The sequence below is a fragment of the Electrona antarctica genome (assembly GCF_951216825.1).
Source record: "Electrona antarctica genome assembly, chromosome: 16".
In the NCBI taxonomy this organism is placed as follows: Eukaryota; Metazoa; Chordata; class Actinopteri; order Myctophiformes; family Myctophidae; genus Electrona; species Electrona antarctica.
Genome location: NC_136797.1, coordinates 7,282,636 through 7,302,632, shown reverse-complemented (window position 1 = coordinate 7,302,632; position 19,997 = coordinate 7,282,636). Strand labels below are relative to the sequence as shown.

Sequence of the window (19,997 nt, the reverse complement as noted above, 5' to 3'; positions counted from 1 at the left end):
ATTATTCTCCAATTGGCCAATGTTTGACCAGTTTTTATTGTGTGGTTTGTTGATTACCTTTGATGCAGAAATGGCCTTTTATTATTATTTTATTTCTTTTACGTATTAAAAGGTCTTAAACGTCCTTAAATTGTCGCGTCACTGTCACCTGGGGGACCGCCCGGAAATCAGGGAGGGTGGTACCTCTAGTCCAGGGGTTCTCAACCTTTTTGGCCGGGGACCCCCTGAAATGCTTTGGCCATGTCTCGCGACCCCCGCCCCGCCCCCCCTCCCCACCGCCAATACAAACTGACTGCAAAAATAACCTTAATAATAGAGAAAATATATCATAAATGAATACTGAAACCAGATATAATCATTAAGGAAAGTTTATGCATGTACTAAGTGTACTATGTAAACGCTTCATTTCCATTTTCCAGCCATTCAGTTGCAATCTTTTTGAAAATAATTTGGGGACCCCCCAAAATAATTTGGCGACCCCCCCCCCCCCCCCCCCCAGGGGTCGCGACCCACGGGTTGAGAACCCCTGCCTCTAGTCTACAGGTTGCGAACCACTGCAGCGCAACTCAGGCTTAACAACACGGATCTATGTACTTTAGAGCATGGGTTCTCAACCCGTGGGTCGCGACCCCTCGGGGGGTCGCCAAATTATTTTAGGGGGTCCCCAAATTATTTTCCAAAAAAAGAAGAAATTTTTTTTTTAATTTTATTTTCACGATTTTTCAAAAATAGCAGACCTACAAGCTCGTAGCGCGCCACTCGGTGGCGCGCTATGAGCTTGTAGATCTGCTATTTTTCAATAGCTAAATTATAACAATGCTTAAAACACCAAAAGGGGTTCCCGCCCAAAATGGTATAAGGTTATTGTAGCAGTCAATTTATATTGGGGGATGGGAGGGGGCGGGGCGGGGGTCCCGAGACATTGCCAAAGCATTTCCGGGGGTCCCTGGCCAAAAACGTTGAGAACCCCTGCTTTAGAGCATGCTTTTCAACCCCATTATTTATTTGGCAATTGAGCCACGGACCACCATTTGATAGGATAGAATTGAGCCACGGACCACCATTTGATAGGATAGAATTGAGCCACGGACCACCATTTGATAGGATAGAATTGTGTAAACAATTTCACGCTGTATTGATGTTGGTACCATAGGAGAGATAACAGGCAAACTTTGCTCAAAATAGCAATTCTTCTACATTCTCTAATAGAGTAGACTTCTTGTAATGCAGATGTTTAACAATAATTTAACTCTTGAGTGGACCCATAAGGGTCCATTTGCTTTCATTTTACGCTCTCAAGGGTTAAAGATCTCTAAGGGTACATTTGGTTGGGACCACCTGGAACCTCCTCACAAGGACCGCTGGTTGAAAACCACTACTTTTAGAGCGTCAACGTTGATCTCCAACTCCATGTATCGTGTCCTCGCATAACGGTTATGTGAGGACACGATACATGGAGTTGGAGATAAGAGAGTGGTTATGTCATAACCACTAGTGAAACAAAAGAGGAATAAAAGACACCATAAGTTTGGCGACAGATGCACCGTGTTTTAAACAAACATGTTCTGATCCACAACAAGGGAACAAAGACTGGTTAAATATCCTCTCTCTCTCTCTGTGGCATATTGTTTCTATACCGTTCTGCCTTAATTGAGAAGGAGCAATACTTTTTGATAGGTAATACTAATTTTATGGGATAGTATGTTCTGACTGAATAAATGTGTATTATCAATCGATGTTCTGTGCCTCAGTGGGCAAAGGAAGTGTTCATATACAGTTGGAGGCCATCGATATTGTCCTTTTCTTTTTGCTGAGGTTTGCGTGATCTGCGCAAAAGGACAGTTAACCCATTTTGGGCGGGAACCCCTTTTGGTGTTTTAAACATTGTTATAATTTAGCTATTGAAAAATAGCAGATCTACAAGCTCATAGCGCGCCACCGAGTGGCGCGCTACGAGCTTGTAGATCTGCTATTTTTGAAAAATCGTGAAAAGGATTTTTTAAAATTTTGAGGTCAGGCCTAAATGGGTCAAATGATAAGGGACAATATCGGTGGCACCCAACTGTAGATTCACTCCTACGTGAATAGTTTTTTTTTAATTTATTTTTGTGAAATGGATGTGAATGGCGCTACGCGTCCCAACGCTGCCTATGATTACGGTTATTGTGAAGTATGAGGAACTTGTAAATAATAAATGTGCCTTACAGTAAACTTGTATTGATTGTGTCTTCTCGTATTTCTAGGACATATTTGTTTTGATGCAGTAATCATGTGGGTGTTTTATTTTGCCATGATTGGGATTGAGTGGTACAACATGACCTGTGTTAGACACTTTTATTTGTTCAAATAGGCTGTCAGTGTGAGCTAGGGCATTCACTTCTAGTCATTTTTACTAGTTGACTAGTTGCCTAGTTTACTAGTCGACTATTCGACTAGTTGTTTAACTACCTAATATGTAAAACATAAATACATATTTGTACATTGAAAAACTGTGTACATGGTGACTATAACTATAATCTACCTGATCTTGAGGCCTACAAAATCGGGGGGAAAATAAAAAAATAAACTTTTTCTTTTTTTTCTTTCTTATCAACTAGTCAACTAGTACCAACAAGGTCGACTAGTGGATTTACTAGTCGACTAGTAAACTAGTTGCTTAATGCCCTAGTGTGAGCCTGTCGATGGTGCTCTGCAGGATTTAAGAAAAGGATTTTCGGTCTGTGTTGGAGACCGACCTACTCTGCCCAGTCTTTTGTGGTCCGTCCGATCCTGATTAGGTGTCCTAGCGGCTAGGAAAACGCGTCAGGTGTGCAGAAACCTTTAAGGCCCCATTTACACTGGCAGCCAAATCTAGCCTGAATCAGATCTGTGCCACATCCAGATTGAAATCCGATTGGTTTAAATGGTCACATGACTCATTTAAACAAATCAGATTCCAATCTGGATGTGGCACAGATCTGATTCAGGCTGGATTTGGCTGCCAGTGTAAATGGGGCCTTAGACTGATTTACAGATGGAATTCACAAAAGAAATCCAGGATTTATTTTGTGAATACCATCTTCCACCATATACCCAGTAGTAGAATGCACAGTTCCTGTCTTCATTTTTCACAGGCCTGTGGCCTGGCCAGTACCTGCAGAGTAAACAACAATGCATTTTAACCACATCTGCACATATTACATCCTGCATCAATACAGGAGAGCACTATGTCAATAGCTGCTTTTCAAGCCTCTCATCCTTGTAAGATCTCTACAGATAAGCCATGTCAGACTTGACAAAGAAGTTGAGACAAAATGTCATGTCTGTCTGTGCCTGGTCGGCACAATAAGGAATACGGAAATACAAAACAGACAACCTCAAACACCCCCCCCACACACACACACACACACACACACACACACACACAGAATGCAAAATAGGAAGTTTGTTCTCTGCTGTGTATCTGCTTAAGCCTTACTCCCAATGTATGAATGAATGAACCATTGTGAAGCGCTTTGAGCACTTGGAAAAGCGCTATAAAAAAATGCAATTCATTATTATTATTATTATTACTGTTCAGCTAATGACAACATTTACACTTTACAGCACTGCATCTTCAGACGTTTCCCATCAGAACCTAGAGCACATGCGCACACGCACACACACACACACACACACACACTCACACTCACACACAACTGACCACCCGTTTTGCATTTTGCAGCGACTGTCGAATACAAAAGGGGAAATGTGTTCAAGCCCACATCACATGGTGTGTGTGGTTACATGAATGTAGGCTCAGCTGCTTGTCAAGTATTTGTCTCACCTAAATGAAGGCTCAGCTGCTTGTCAAGTATTTGTCTCACCTAAATGAAGGCTCAGCTGCTTGTCAAGTATTTGTCTCACCTAAATGTAGGCTCAGCTGCTTGTCAAGTATTTTTCTCACCTAAAAACGTTCGGAGAGGAGATCTATACAGTAGTTCCTCAATATTTGCTCTATCATGCTTTATAACAATTATACTAAACACACTATAACGTTTTTTATAATGACTTGTAAGGTCATAATGACTGCTTTGAAATCTGCTTAAAACACTAAGCACTCATAGTACTCATAAAGCAAACATTGTGTTTTTAACGACATGAAGTAAAGTATTAAAATGTCTTGGCAGTTCATGCGGTAGGCCTTTTGTTCTGTGTTCACTGTCCACAAATGTGTCTCCGTTCAGCCTGTCACTCTGTTCAGCCTGTCACTCTGTTCAGCCTGTCACTCTGTTCACCATGGGGATAAGTACAGTAGGGATGTCCCGATACACTTTTTTCCTTTCCGATCCGATCCCGATACCACAATTTCTGTGTTAGCCGGTACCGATACCAGAGAATAATATATATAATAAAAAAAGAAAAAATATCTTATTTTGAAGTCCACTGACTGGGAATAGTGTTTATCTAGCTATATATCTCGTGTTGTGTTTATAGCAGACTCCTCACTCAAATGTGCACTTGCAGTTTGGGCAACTCCAAAGCAAACTCCACATGCCCCAACATTTTATTTACCTGCCATAGTGTCAACCCCTTACCCTCGTGTCGGATCGCTGGTTAGACTGGCATATTTGCCGATACCGATATGACCAAATAAAGGCCGATCCGATACTTTTCAGATACCGATACAGTATCGGGACATCATCTCTAGTGATAAGTCCTTTATTTGATCCCTGCCTTCAATTACACCATGCCCACAAGAGTACATGCAAAGGCATACTAGGCGACTGCATGGGGTCCAACCGCTGTTTTTTTTTTCCTTTTCACTTGTTGATATTGCTGTGGGTTGGGGATGCACCAAACAAAGTTTCATTGTATCTCAAGTGACAAATAAAGATCTTATCTTAAGTACTTTTTCTTTTTTGTCACATGCACTTGTACATCTGTGGCAACTAAGTAGCAAAACTCTTGTATTTAAACCAGTGGGACAAGTTGAAACAATAAAAATGATATTTCTAATTCACATCTTCTTTATTATTATTTAATGGCAAATTAAAAATCCATAACAAAAGCAATATAGCAACAACAGTACAAATAACAATTGAATACAAATAAACTGAAATTAAATTACAAATGTATCTAATTAGGTAATTATTAGGGGTGTAACGATATAGTAACTATCGAAATATCGATTTTAATTAAAAAAAATCTAAGTATATAGAAATGTAAACAGCAGATATCGTATCGTATCGTTTCACTTTGTATCATATCGTTTTGAAATTGAGATAATCGTTATTGAATCGTTTTGCAATAAAAAATAATCAATTTGATCAATGCAAAGTATTTGTGCATTGTACTTAGCATTTTAAGAAGAAAAATAAAAAGATGGGTTTAATTAGACCATCTTAATTAATTGTAATCACACATTGGTCTATCGATAAATGTGTGGGTTTGTCCATATGTGTTCAAATACAATGTCCATTTACCAGAGAACTCATTTATATCCATAATAAATATTTCCCTTAAAAAAACGCCACAAGTTTCACACATATTTCATGTATTTACTAAATAGTTACTGTACCGATTTCGTCCACGTAAGGTATCATCAACCATGTATTGTGATACGTGTCGTATCGCTGTTAAAATGTATCATTACACCCCTAGTAATTGGGTTAATGCAAGAATAATGCTTTTATTTCAGCATGCTAACTTTCCAGGAAGAGAAGGCTATTCGCTCATCGATGATGATGTCACTGGTAGGCGGTTTTCTGAACTGCCATAGTTACGATGGCCCCTCCCACCAATGAGTCACAGTGAGTAGACAGAAATGGTGGCATCTGGTAATGAGCATATAGTGAGGACCAATTATGCAAGGGAAATGTCTGCCTATAGGTGGTCATTGTCGGGAGATAATTCACCGACGGGGGGTTTAACCAGCGACGCGAAGCGGAGGTGGTTGACCAATCGGAATCAAGCATTCAACCAAGCCATGTAATAAATGAAGATAATGTTTAAAATGGGTGAAGTGCTCCGTTAAGCAAAAATCACACCCGTGTGAACTGAGTGGTGCAACTCCCCTCTCCCCCTGCCTCTCTCTCTCTGTCTCTCTCTCTCTGTGTAATTAGCATGCAACAGTGCAACACTCTCTCTGTTTCTCATAGTCACATAGGTTAGGACGGACATTGCAAAATTTTCAAGTGTCGTTAATAAATGCTACTGTTTAACTTTACAAACTCACAAAGCAGAACTCTATAGCTGCAGTGTTATCAAGCCAGTTAAAAGAAGCATCACATCTCACAGACCCAGCCTCTTTTGGCTGCTGAACAGTCCTTATTATACCATGTTCCATTCCTGTAGTATGCACAGTTCCAGTCTTCAGTGTCATCAGGCCATTCGGATCCAGTCTCCCAGTACCTGAAAACAACATCATGTATTTTAACAATTCACCATTTACTAACTCTATACTTAGTTGACCAGAGTCCACCAGGGCTCTATACTAGCTAGCCCCCTCCTGTTTTTGCTCTACACTAAATATCTCATCCGAAGATAGCAGATCTAACATGTTGCATTGACATGTTGTGAGCTTGCGGGCAGCGGTGGCCTAAGGGTTAGAGGAGCGCCCTTGTTGCCGAAAGGTTGCCGTGCCGGTTCCATTACCCGGACAGGCAGGAAAAATCTGGGTCGGGAAGTGATTGGTCATCACTCACTGCTGAAGTGCCCTTGAGCAAGGCACTGAACCCCCAACTGCTCAACAGTGGAGCTGCTTAGTGGCCAACAGTGTGGTTGTACTGGTCAGCTCCCAGGTTTTTGTGTGTGTGTGTGTGTGTGTGTGTGTGTGTGTGTGTGTGTGTGTGTGTGTGTGTGTGTGTGTGTGTGTGTGTGTGTGTGTGTGTGTGTGTGTGTGTGTGTGTGTGTGTGTGTGTGTGTGTGTGTGTGTGTGTGTGTGTGTGTGTGTGTGTGTTTCTATGTGCAGGGCGTTTCTGAAAATTGTGCACTTGTGCTCAGCTACTACCCTAGATAAAGGGGGAAAAGCTTGTAGTTCTATTTTCCCCTAGAAAAGGGCTGTTAGCATTCAAATGGTTAACCACATCTACGCAGTCGCAGTCACTCACATACGGAGACTTTGATATAATCACAATAGAATATAAAATGTCTCACTGTGTTGTCAGTGGTGTTCCATCCACCCACGTCCAATCGACACCAGTCCTGTTCAGACCAAGCCATGATGTCCGACCCTCCTTTGCTAGTCCTTTGATGAATTCCTGATAATTGGTTCACAATTTAACAAAAAATATAAATCAATTTATGATTATGGAATACAGTACATGTGTGTATTAGTAAATACATTTGAAACCCATGTCAACACTAACCTGTTCTTCTTTAAACTTAATGATCACCAGATCTGCTCCTGTCTCCAGGCATTCTGCTCTGCTTTCCTCCCAGGTTTTCCTTTCAGTAGATCTCTGGTAACACTTGCATCCAAACTTCTTCCATCCACTGGGACACGACTTATCTAAACATAAAAGAGGTAGCCTGATTATCATGCCTGGCCTATGGTGTGGACCCAGGCTAGAGGTTTACTGAACAAAACTGGAGGTTATATAATAACCGTGGTTATTTAACCATAACATCTGCGATAGATCGCACGTTCCATTTTACAGAAAACTATCCATACACTCCCGTGGCCTGTCACCTTAAGACCATATATATATATATATATAGACCATGTGCGTGATGACGCAGTGCGCTCCCGCATAAACCCCGCTGCGACTTCCGCTTCTCACCCCAGGTAAACCCTTTTATTCTGCAAAAACAAGCGAGAAGGGCCACCTTCGATCTATCGCAGATGTTATGGTTAAATACGTTATTTTAACTATTATTTTAACATCTGCTTCTAGATCGCACGTGAGATTTTCATACACTCCCTTCGTTATCACTAAGAGAGAGAGAGAGAAACCATCCCTTGGATGGTGCACACGCCTCCCCTGGGATTTATCAATCTACCAGTCAGACCATGGTCTGAGTTGGAGAGATATAGGTTCATAAACTCAAGGCCCAACGGGTTCCTGACCCAAGGGCCTTGCACACTTGCCAGGAGCCCAGCAACCGCAGTTGCACAAGCCCTGACCTGACCATACTGGTCCCAACCCCCTCATTAGGAGGCCTGAGGGCGGTTCACACGCTCCTCAGCAACCTGTAGGACTTCATGAGCCACTGAGGGCTCTGTAACGTCCAGGTTGTAATACCTTGCAAAGGTTGAAGGCTACGACCAGTTGGCCGCCAAGCAAACATCTTGCACCGAAATATGATAGAGGCTTGTATAGAGCCCAGGATGCCGCCACACTGTGGGTAGAGTGAGCCCTCAACCCCACAGGTGGTAGAGTACCTCTGCTGGAGTAAGCCATCTGAATGGCTTCCACAATCCACTGGGACAGCCTGACCTTAGTCACCGGCTTCCCCATGGAAACCGTTCTGGCCATGTACACCCGTATGGCCCTGACTGGGCATAAGGTGTGTAACCTAACCTCTCATCCTCAGCTGACGCAAAAGGAGGAGGGTGAAAGGACCTCAGGTCCACTGGCACAATAGTGACATTGGAGTTCTTATAGGGACAAATGCCGGGTTAGGTTTAACCGTCACCCTAGTCTTGTGCAGTCCGGACTGACAGACAAGGCCTGTAGGTCACTGACACGTTTAGCCGTCGTGAGGGCCACCACCAGCAGTGCTTCCAAACTCCAGCACTTAGAAAAATAATCACCTGCACAGAATTTTTTTGACAGAAAGTAGCTCATAACATGTCTACGGTGTATTTTTGAGTGGTGTAAACCACTCCTACGACTGGCTTTGTTAGTTTACGTGTCTGTCTGTCTGTTCGTAAAAAATGAGCATGGTTGCTACGGTCACCCAGTTCACCCGGGTGTGATTTCATTACGTCAGACATTACGTCAGACCACAGCTGATCAGTCTATATAAGACCTTACACCACTCAGTTCACACGGGTGTGATTTTTATGAAACAAAAGCTTGGCAGATTGAAAGAGGATAATTCAAGCTTGGCCTAGAGCTGCAATGATGGTGAGTCTAACGTTGTTTAATACAAGCAGATCGTAAACGCAATTTGGATGAGTAGAGGGTCAATGGAGGGTATTGCAACTCTAGATTCATCCCATTATAAAATAAATCTAGAGTTGCAAATTGCGGCTAGCTGAGTCTATCATCGATGTGCAAGCTAGTCCTCTAGTCCAGCTGGTGTTCTCATTGGCTGACTTATGTGCGCAAATATGTCCGGACGGAAACGAACGACTCAGAACACAATAGTTCCGCCTTCCGAATTTTGGTTCCTACCTAAACTACTGCGCTGAAACTGACACAGAGGCAGTTATAGCGGACCCCCACAGATAATAATAATAATACAGCTGGTAATTAATTGATTTAATCAATTCTTGTTTTACCACTATATCCATGACAATAATTAAAATGTCGCTGCTCAGCCAGGCTGCTAAACACTCTTATAAGTAATGGTACTTACTTAAATAAAAGGTCTACTATATCCCATCAATATCAACAACAATACACAAATGAATATTCCTTTCAAAAACATTTGATAGACATGACAATAATTAAAATATCAACAATACACACATTCATATTCGTTCAAAAATGTTTGTAAGGTCTCTCACCTGCTTGCTCTCTCTTAAGCTGGTGTACTTCACTTTGCAACTGATTTCTCTCCAGGGTCAGGTTGTTATCTGCAAAGGACACAAAAGGTGACGATAAACATTGTTGATATATTTTTCAAAAGTCAAGCATCTGTAGGGAAATTAGCTTTGGGCAAGAAGAAAAAAAAATGTTCCTTTTGACGTCACGTGAATAAAGGCTAATACCACTCATTGTATGCAGTAATACACAAAAAGTATCTAGAAACAATGATAATTTGTTTGAAAAGAGAATTAAAGGGACACTTCACCCTTTTTGCAAAAAAAAAAAAAAATGTTAATGACGTTTAGAAGATTTAGAACAATTTAATGGAGGTCTTTAGGTGTGTAATATGTGGTTTTAGATATTTTAGATTTTAGCAGTGAGCCCAGTGTCTCTGGTGTCATGGACACTGGGCTCACTTCTTTCCTGGACTACAATTCCCATAATGCTTTGGTGCACCGCTCCTCCTTGTGGATAGGGGGAGGGCTGTCTTACTGAGTCAACATGTAGTCCAGGAAGTAAGTGAGCCCAGTGTCCATGACATCAGAGACACTGGGCTCACTGCTAAAATCAAAAATATCTAAAACCACATATTACACACATAAAGACCCCAGGAAAGTGTTCTAAATCTTCTAAATGTCTATATATGTTTTTGCAAAAAGGGTGAAGTTTCCCTTTAAGTCACATCAAGATTTTGATTAATATTGTGGTGGCGTTTCGACAGCTAGAAAAGTGTCAGGCAACCAAATCCCTGACTGTTGTTTGGTTTTTGTGTGTATGTTACTTTAATCTTTAGCACATCAGCACTTTACAGTCACTGTCACAAATTCAATGGTGTTTAGCCTACATGTGAAGTGACGCGGTGGGACATGGCATACTCACAGCGCACTGCCTGCAGGCGAATGATCACAGCCAACACAATAAGACACAGCATCCCCAGACACACAGCAACACATGTGAGAGCCCCTTTCACTGTTTTAGAGCGCTGTCCTGTAACAGAAAGTACAGCAGGTCTGCTTTAAGTGGCCAACAAACTCTCTAAGGTAGAGTTCACACTAAAGTCCTTAAAAAAAAAGGCACTCACTATTTACATTAATCTAATGGATTCGGTGACTGAATACTGTCCGCGTTAGAAGGTGCTTATATAAGAGCACCTTTTTGGCTGAACTGAGCGGTTTGAGCTGAAAATAGTTTAGTATTTTCAGAAATAGTTGTGATAATGACTTGAAAATGTGCAGTTCTATAATTTTAGAGAAAATGTTTAAAGACAATAGTAGATAAATATAAAACTTCATTATAATCCAATATATTATTATAGTATGTGAAACGTCCAAATTGTTATTTTCGAACTCTAGCATGGATGTATGGCTTTAAGCAAGGCTGTCAGCCACGGATGTACCAACAGTCACCCAACTACCACCAGCGTCCGTGGCAGCCGGAGGAGAAACACCTGCTGGTCTCTGGCGACTCGATCAATACATTTTAGGTGATACATATGCCAATCTTAATTACTCCCACATCTACAACAAATTGTTTAAAAATGTATGCAATTTCTATAGATAGATAGATAGAGATAGATAGATAGATAGATAGATAGAGAGATAGACCTGGGGCCTTCTGAAAACCTTCAAGTTCTTATTAAAAAATGACTGCATGCATAGCAACAACTAATGAGACACAGCGGTAGGATTTAAAGGTATAACAATAACAACGTATAGGTTACAACAGGTCTAAATAAAAATGGGCTATAGACAATGCCTTGTTTTTGAACAACAAACTCCTTTCCACTTAGAAAACGGAGACTTTCTCCTTGACAATGATTCACAACTCTGTCCAACTCACCCTGAGTGTGTCCTCCTGCTGCGTTGTTGTCTCCCATCAGCGGCTGCGGTCCAGAGACATCCTCGCTGCTCCCGCGGTCGTCCCCGTTCTCGTAGATAACCTCTTCCGTCTCTCCCCTGTCCCCCCCCTGTCCACTGTCCTCCGTCCTCGGTCCTCTTTCTCCATCTCTCTGTCTCAAGTCTGGCATGGAATATAAGATTTAATACCAGTAGACACCTTACAAGGATGAGAGGTTGGCTACAAATGGCGACTTTTATCTTTTAAAGTTGTGTACGATCACGTCTGTCTATGGCTGGTTGGAACACAACTATCATTAAGGAAGTGATGAGTGTGCATTCTGCAGTCTAGTTAGGTTGTGTTCCACTGTATTGGAGGAAACTGATGGCAAGATAAAAATGGGAGAAGTATGACTAAGTTATAGAAGTTGTGTGTAACAAAACTATCTTAAAGGTGCTATATAGACACAGTAGAGGTGCCTAAACTAGTAAACGACCAGTAGAAAATGTCTAAAGAACCATACAGTGGGATTAACAGATCTTTGTACAACAGTGGAGCACCTCAACCACCGCAACGAACTATTGAAGAAACAATGTGTGTGAATACAGACAAATAGGCTTAATTTAAAACTTTTCAGTTAGAGTGGCTGGGAGGCTTCCCTTGATGGAGAAGACATTTGGTCCAAAAGTAACCTCGCGTCACCAGACTTTCCTCCTAAAAGGAAAGCCTGGTTCTGTGTTCCAAAATCACAGTGTGATCCCGTAGGTGTGGTCTAGACCATGATACAAAAATAATAATAATTATTATATATATATATATATATATATATATATATATATATATATATATTATTCCAGTTAGGTAGTTCACTTTTTTTGGCGTCACTTTGTTTGGTCTCACCAGTCGCTACGAGTTGGAATAAAATATGAATATACCAAACAAACAATTCCATTAAGTACTTGAAAAAACTTGTCGATGCTTTTATTGGGTCGGCCCTTATGCACTTATTTTTCTCTTTTAATAATGTTATCTTTTTTTTAAATTTTTATCCCACGATTTTGTAACCCATTTTTCACCCCTGTGTCAATTATCTAATGTGATCCTGGGCTCTACACACCCTCCGCCAACCTAGTCCCCATATATGGGGGACATGGGGAGAGCAACGGACTTGAACTTAATGTTAACTTTTTGTACTGTTTTTATTGTGCGAATAAATAATAATTCGCCACAGTAATAAACAAACTGTGGCAGCAGCAAACGACCAGTTTGTGAAATATTCACTGTGCGATATAGGATCATGATGCAGTAGCCTATATGAATAGTTTCACCACGATCCTTGATCCTGAAAACACATTAATTTGTTCACTTAAGCATTAAACGTTGGCTGAGTTGTCGTGTAAATGGAGGCACTCATATAAGGTCTCAGACCATGTGACCATGTAGAGATAAAGTTGTCTAAAATCTCTATTATTGATACTCTGTTATCTGTAAAATCAGGAAAGAATAAGTGAGACAGAGACGTAGTTGCTTTCTCTCACAGTTCTGTAATAAAATGATGTATTATCATATTCCTTCCATGCCCATATTTTTGTATGTAGGCTACTTACTTAATTACTTGCAATGATGCCAAATCACAGTTAATAATAGTACCATCCTTATACAGTTGCCCATCAGTCATAAAGAATGTGTTTATGTTTGGACCAGGTTCCTTCCACAGTATAATTCAACATGCAGACTCGAGACAGCATTCAGAATGTGTTTATGTTTGGACCAGGTTCCTTCCACAGTATAATTCAACATGCAGACTGTTTGGACCAGGTTCCTTCCACAGTATAATTCAACATGCAGACTCGAGACAGCATCACAACCAGATTAGCCGCGGTAGTACCTACAGTTGGAGGCCATCGATATTGTCCTTTTCTTTTTGCTGAGTTTTGCGTGATCTGCGCAAAAGGACAGTTAACCCATTTTGGGCGGGAACCCCTTTTGGTGTTTTAAACATCATGTTATAATTTAGCTATTGAAAAATAGCAGATCTACAAGCTCGTAGCGCGCCACCGAGTGGCGCGCTACGAGCTTGTAGGTCTGCTATTTTTGAAAAATCGTGAAAATATTTATTTCAGAAAACTGGAGGATTTAGAAGGATTTTTTAAAATGTTGAGGTCAGGCCTAAATGGGTCAAATGATAAGGGACAATATCGGTGGCACCCAACTGTATGGCTTTTATTTTCGTTCTCATTCGGTTAAGTTATATTAAATACTTACTATACATACTAATTCATGAAAAACCTGTCTTACAATACAATACAGTTGAGTAAATAATATATATTTTCCTTTTTTCGTCACATGCACGTACTGTATACAGCCTACAGCTGTGACACCAATAAAAAACAATATTTCTAATGAATATATTATTATTATTATTGTTATTCTTTAATAATAAGTGGATCAAAAAGCCAGAATAAAAGCTAAATAGTACAGTACAAATAAGAAATACATATACATTCAATTTAATTAAATGTAGATTGTCTATGAGAAGTCCAGGATTCAGTTGCACAGTTGAATCCTTGAGCTTGGGGTTACTACAAATGGATTTTGCAAACATTTACATTTACAGTGTTGTAATCTAGAATCATTGGATGTTTCCGTGTCGTGCAAAAGATACCCTCCTCCAGGCGACCCGACCAAGGCTGATCAGACCCTGGCCTGTGTCTTAAGTGGCATGCTACAGCTTCTGATGAATTGAAAATGGAGGACCCTGTTGTAAACAAGTCTAATGCTTTATCAGTGTGTCGTCCACAGTAACAGTCTTTGTATTGAGTTGTGCTTTCATGTGAAATGTACCCATTCTGCAAACTGTTAATAAATACTTCAATCAATCAATCAAAGCCCCCACTGTCTCTTGCGGGTCAGTGGGGAAGATGGCTGACGAGATGTTGGCGACACTAGGAGGCTCGAGGCGCTGTGGGTCGCCTCCGGGCCTGGCTCTGTTTCGTCTGACCAGAAGTGATTGATTGATTGGTTGATTGATTTATTTTTATTTTTCACAGTATGTAGAATGGGTACATTTCAAACGAAAGCACAAGTCAACCCAAAAACTGCAGAATCCTTCTGTGTGTTGCGTCGTTGTTCCTGCAAAGCAGCACACATCTCAACCTGGAGATCAACACATCAACACATCAACACATCAACACATCAACCCCAATTGGTGGGACTCAAGGCTGGCAAAATGTAAGTGTCATTACTAAATTCTACTGTTTAACTTCACAAAGCAGAACACTATATAGCTGCAGTGTCATCAAGCAAGTTAAAAGAAACATTACTTCTCACAGACCCAGCCTCTTTTGGCTGCTGAACAGTCCCTATTATACCATGTTCCATTCTGGGAGTATGCACAGTTCCAGTCTTCAGTGTCAGCAGGCGATTCAGTCTCCCAGTACCTGAAAACAACATAAGATATTTTAATCATTTAATATTTACTAACCCTATACTTAGTTGACCAGAGCTAGTCCACTAGGGATCTATAGGTCCCTGCTGTTTTTGCTCTAGTCTACAGTATAATATCTTTGCTGAAAATAGCCACTCTAACGCATTGCATTGACACGTTGTGAGCTTGTAGTTCTGCTATTTCCCCCTAGAAAAGGCCTGTTAGCATTCTAGTGGTTAACCACATCTACGCAGTCGCTCACATACAGAGACTTCACAATAGATAAACATCTAAAACGTCTCACTGTGTTGTCAGTGGTGTTCCATCCACCCATGTCCACTCGACACCAGTCCTGTTCAGACCAATCCATCGTGACCAACGACCCTCCTTTGCTAGTCCTTTGATGAATTCCTGATAATTGATTCACAATTTAACAAAAAATATAAATCAATTTATGATTATGGAATACAGTACATGTGTGTATTAGTAAATACATTTGAAACCCATGTCAAAACTAACCTGTTCTTCTTTAAACTTAATGATCACCAGATCTGCTCCTTTCTCCAGGCATTCTGCTCTGCTCTCCTCCCAGGTTTTCCTTTCAGTAGATCTCTGGTAACACTTGCATCCAAACTTCTTCCATCCACTGGGACACGACTTATCTAAACATAAAAGAGGTAGCCTGATTATCATGCCTGGTCTATGGTGTGGACCCAGGCTAGAGGTTTACTGAACAAAACATGATTAGAAATGACCTGAGTAATATTTAGCAGAATGTTATATTTGACTGTGATGCAAAACCTTTGATATGGTGTCATATCTGAACTGTGGAATAAACTCCCCTTGGCAGTCAGAACTGCAGACCTATACTCTCCATTTCCCACCACAAACTGAAGACTCGTCTCTTCACTCTCACCCTCACCCCCTAGCACTCACCTCTTCACTCTCCACCTTACCCCCTAGCACTCACCTTTTCAGATCCCTAACAATCATTAAATTATCAACACTTTTACACAAAGTAATGTTTCTTTAAAACAAAGGGAAAAGTTTTAAGGTCTAGCTCACCTGCTTTCTCTCTCTTTAGCTGGCTTACTTCACTCAGTAACTTTTGTCTCTCCATGGTCAGGTTGTTGTAGTCCGTCTTCAACTGATTTCTCTCCAGGGCCAGGTTGTGATTGACTGAATTATCTGCGAAGGATAATGGTCATGACGGTTCCAACAAGATTTGGGCTAATGTTGTGGTGACCTTTACAGTTGCAACAGCAGCTACGTTGCAACAGCTGTGAGGCAATACAATTCCTGAGTGAGTGATGTGGTATATTTTAATATTTTTGAGTGTATGTGTCTTTAAGCACATCAAACTTAAATTGTTGCAAGGCATTGACACAAGTTTAACAAGTTATGTTGTAGTTTTGTGACATGGAATACTCACAGTACACAACCAGGCCTATGTTCACAGCCAGCAATGTAAGACACAGCATCCCCAGACACACAGCAACGACTCTGAAAGGCCTTCTCACTGCGTTGGTACGCTGTCCTGTAACGGAAAGTATCTGCTTTAGTACTGTAACGGAAAGTATATCTGCTATAGTACTGTAACGGAAAGTATATCTGCTATAGGTATGCAGCGGCGGAGAGTATTCTCTCTAAAAGTATACTTTTACACATCTGAAATATACTTTCCTGAAAGAACGACAATGTCTTGTTTTTGTACAACAAAACTATCAACTCGATATTGATTCACGGCTTTGTCCAACCCACCCTGAGTGTGTCTTCCTGCTGCGTTGTCCCTCTTGTCCCCCTGTGGTCCAGAGACACAGTCGTCCACGCTCTCATAGATGTGCACCACTCTCTCCACAAATGGTCCACTGTCCTCAGTGTCCCCTCTCTGTCCTCGTCTGTCTCCATCTCTCCGTCTCGAGTCTGACATGGCTTAAAAATCTGTAGACGTCTTACAAGACTTGAAATCAGACTTGAAAAGCAACTATAGTGACTAATAGTATATGTTCCTTTATATAACTAATCAATAGCAAAGATATGATCAAGTCAGTCTGTGGCTGGTCAACACATAACTGTAGCAATAAGGAAGCACAAGACAGAAATATGTTAACATCTACAGTACATAACATGTAGAATGCAAAATAGGAAGTTTGTTAATTCTACGCATCTCCTTAATGTTCAGCAAATGATGTGCACGCACGCACGCACGCACGCATGTATAGTTTACATAGATACTCCACTGTTACGTTCTTAGTTTACGCATGATTCATGATAACTACTTTTTTATATATGTGATGTATGCCATGCTTTTGTTATTGCTTAATGTAAATCGCTCTGGATTAAGAGCGTCTGCTAAATGCCTAAATTGTAATGCACAGACGCACACACACACACACACACACACACACACACACACACACACACACACACAAACACAAACACAAACACAAACACATAAACACACAAACACACACTCACTCTCAAACCAAGGTTACTCACCATGCATGCAGTCAGTGTGCATTCTGAAGTGACTGCAAGATGCAAAACAGGAAGTTTGTTTTATCTGCCTAAAGTTCAGCAAATGACACACCATTTACACAACACCGCATCACAACCTAAAAGTATGTGTGTGACAAAATATACAATATTGTCCACTTTTAGTTGCTTTTATCCCTGCCAGGCGAAGGCGGACAACACAAGTATAGCTAAAAAAGGACAAAAAAATAATATTATATTAAAATATCCATGACATGCATGAATGGCTTCCACATTTTTAATCATGTTGTAAGATCGTCTATTTTTGCTATTTTGAGGTGAAAATAAATCTCACCCGTGTGAAGTGAGGGTAAGGTTGCCACCCGTCCCTTAAAATACAGAATCATCCCTTATTTGAGAATTAAATGATGCGTCCCTTATTGAACCAATAAGGAACGCAGTTTGTTCCTTATTTTCCTAAATAGCCCCTACACGTCAACACTGAATTTAACAATAATGAACAAAACAAAACAAAACACAGGAAATATTAAAGTCAGCACAATTGTTCTAGCAGGAGGCACACAGTACCTAAAGTAGCCTAAACCAGTGGTTCCCAAAGTGGGGTCCGGGGACCCCCAGGGGTCCTTGAGGGAGTTCCAGGGGGTCCCCAGCTAAATGATAGTTTGGAACCAAATGGACCCTTATGGGTCTGTAACTCTGAGAGTGTACAAATGGAACCAAATGGACCCTCAGAGTTAAATTAACATTGATTTTACAATATGAATTGGGGGTCCCAGAGATAGAAATGCCATTAAATGGGGGTCCGTATACTAATGCATGTCAAACTGGTACTTGAAATTAAATGGGTTGAGAATCACTGCGTAAAAATCTTCTCTTATGGGGGTCGCTGGCATATATTTTCTAATGGGGGTCCGCGGGCTAATTAGTGTCAATTTGGGGGTCCTTGACATGAAAGAGTTTGGGAACCACTGGCCTAAACTATATTGGTGTATGTTTTCTGTGCCGCATGGGGACTAACATTACTTATATACTGTATAAGATCACAGAAGAACCAAACATTACAGTAGTGTCAGTTTGATTGATTAATTGATTGATTGATTGATTGATTTATTAACAGTTTGCAGAATTACAGTACATTTCAAGTACAACTCAATACAAAAAACTGTTAACTGTGAGTGGACGACACCATAAAGCATTACACTTGTTTACAATAGGGTCCACCATTTTCAATTCATCAAAACATTAAGAGACGTACGAATATACACAACTATAGTCAACAGCAAATAATCATAGAGGTAAAAAGGGAAAAGAAACATATACAGTGAGGGGGAAAAGGGGTGGGGGATTCAGATTTTACAGGGGCCAGTTTCGAATTGCAGCCGTCCGTAGGTGCTCTTTGAGAGGAGTTTTGAAGGAGTCAAGCTGGATTTGCATGTCTTAATGACTGTTGGTAGGGCGTTCCACATTTTGGTGGCATAGGAGCGGATTGAATTTAGACCCTTGTTTGTGCCGAATCTGGGTTGCACATGGTTTGTTGCACTCCCTCTGGTGTTGTGGGTGTGGGGAGTGAGGCCAAGTAGTAGCCTGACCAGTTTGTTTTGGGAAGTCTGGAGCCTTGTTTTAAGGGCATTTGAGGTGCTATGGTACCGTCCAGGAGGTGCATGCATAGTCGAAGAAACCTTGTACGAGGGCTCCTGTTAGGGTCTTCAAGGTGTTTTTGTTGACCAGTGAGGAGATCCTGTATAGGAATCTTGTTCTTTGGTTGACTTTTTTGATTACGTTGGTGGCCATTTTATCACCGGAAAGATTTGACTCCAAATTTCATCTTTTCGTGTTCTTCATGTTCAGTTCACTTCATTTTCAGTTCTTCATGACCCAAACATCCAGTAAGGGCGAAATCCATTTGACATCTGACAAACATCTCCTGAGATCGATTCGGTATGGGACCTTATATTATTTATCATCTTATTTATCCGTGTTTTTACAAGATGTCATGTCAGTAGTATTTCTAATACCTGCCCAATAGCCCACATCTTGGCTGCTGATGTGGGAATAGGTTAGCCTGCTATTTCAGTAGACTATTATAGTTGATTGTTTAATAATGTTGAGTTTTAAAGTCTAATATAAATATAAATCAATATAATTTAATATTGTGCCCATTTAAAAAACCACTCGGATTCACAATCAGAACTCTTTATGTTGTTATGCTCATTTGGAAAACAAAATTCTACTTCAAAAGTTGTGGTTAGCATTAACAATAAGTTGAAGGGAAACTTCAACTTATTGCTTCAACTTATTGCTTCAACTTATTGCTTCAACTTATTGCTTCAGCTTATTGCTTCAACTTATTTCTTCAACTTATTGCTTCAACTTATTTCCGGCCTTGCCGCAAGGCCGTGGCAGGCGTAAAGAGTGTCCCTTATTTCAAGATCTCAAAGGTGGCAACCCTAAGTGAGGGGCGTGTATAGTCACACTTTTTTCATACACAAATTTGGGCATGTACAAATTTGTGCATGTACAACTTCCTGGTCTCAACTGCGCATGTTTCTTTCCTTCCATGGAGCACCATGGAGCAACAT

The 19,997-nt window shown here is 40.7% G+C and overlaps 1 protein-coding gene across 1 annotated transcript; it reads right to left on the bottom strand.

The window, feature by feature from the left end:
- Nucleotides 1–8,652: 8,652 nt before the first annotated feature.
- On the bottom strand, nucleotides 8,653–16,852 carry LOC306940309 (C-type lectin domain family 1 member A-like; the record flags this gene model as incomplete). Its single annotated transcript, XM_079525330.1, has 10 exons — nucleotides 8,653–8,699; nucleotides 9,638–9,706; nucleotides 11,499–11,678; nucleotides 14,644–14,651; nucleotides 14,819–14,935; nucleotides 15,227–15,333; nucleotides 15,442–15,584; nucleotides 15,988–16,110; nucleotides 16,355–16,459; nucleotides 16,684–16,852. The coding sequence occupies 10 exons, from the start codon at nucleotides 16,850–16,852 to the stop codon at nucleotides 8,653–8,655; spliced, it is 1,068 nt and encodes a 355-aa protein (XP_079381456.1).
- Nucleotides 16,853–19,997: the final 3,145 nt, after the last annotated feature.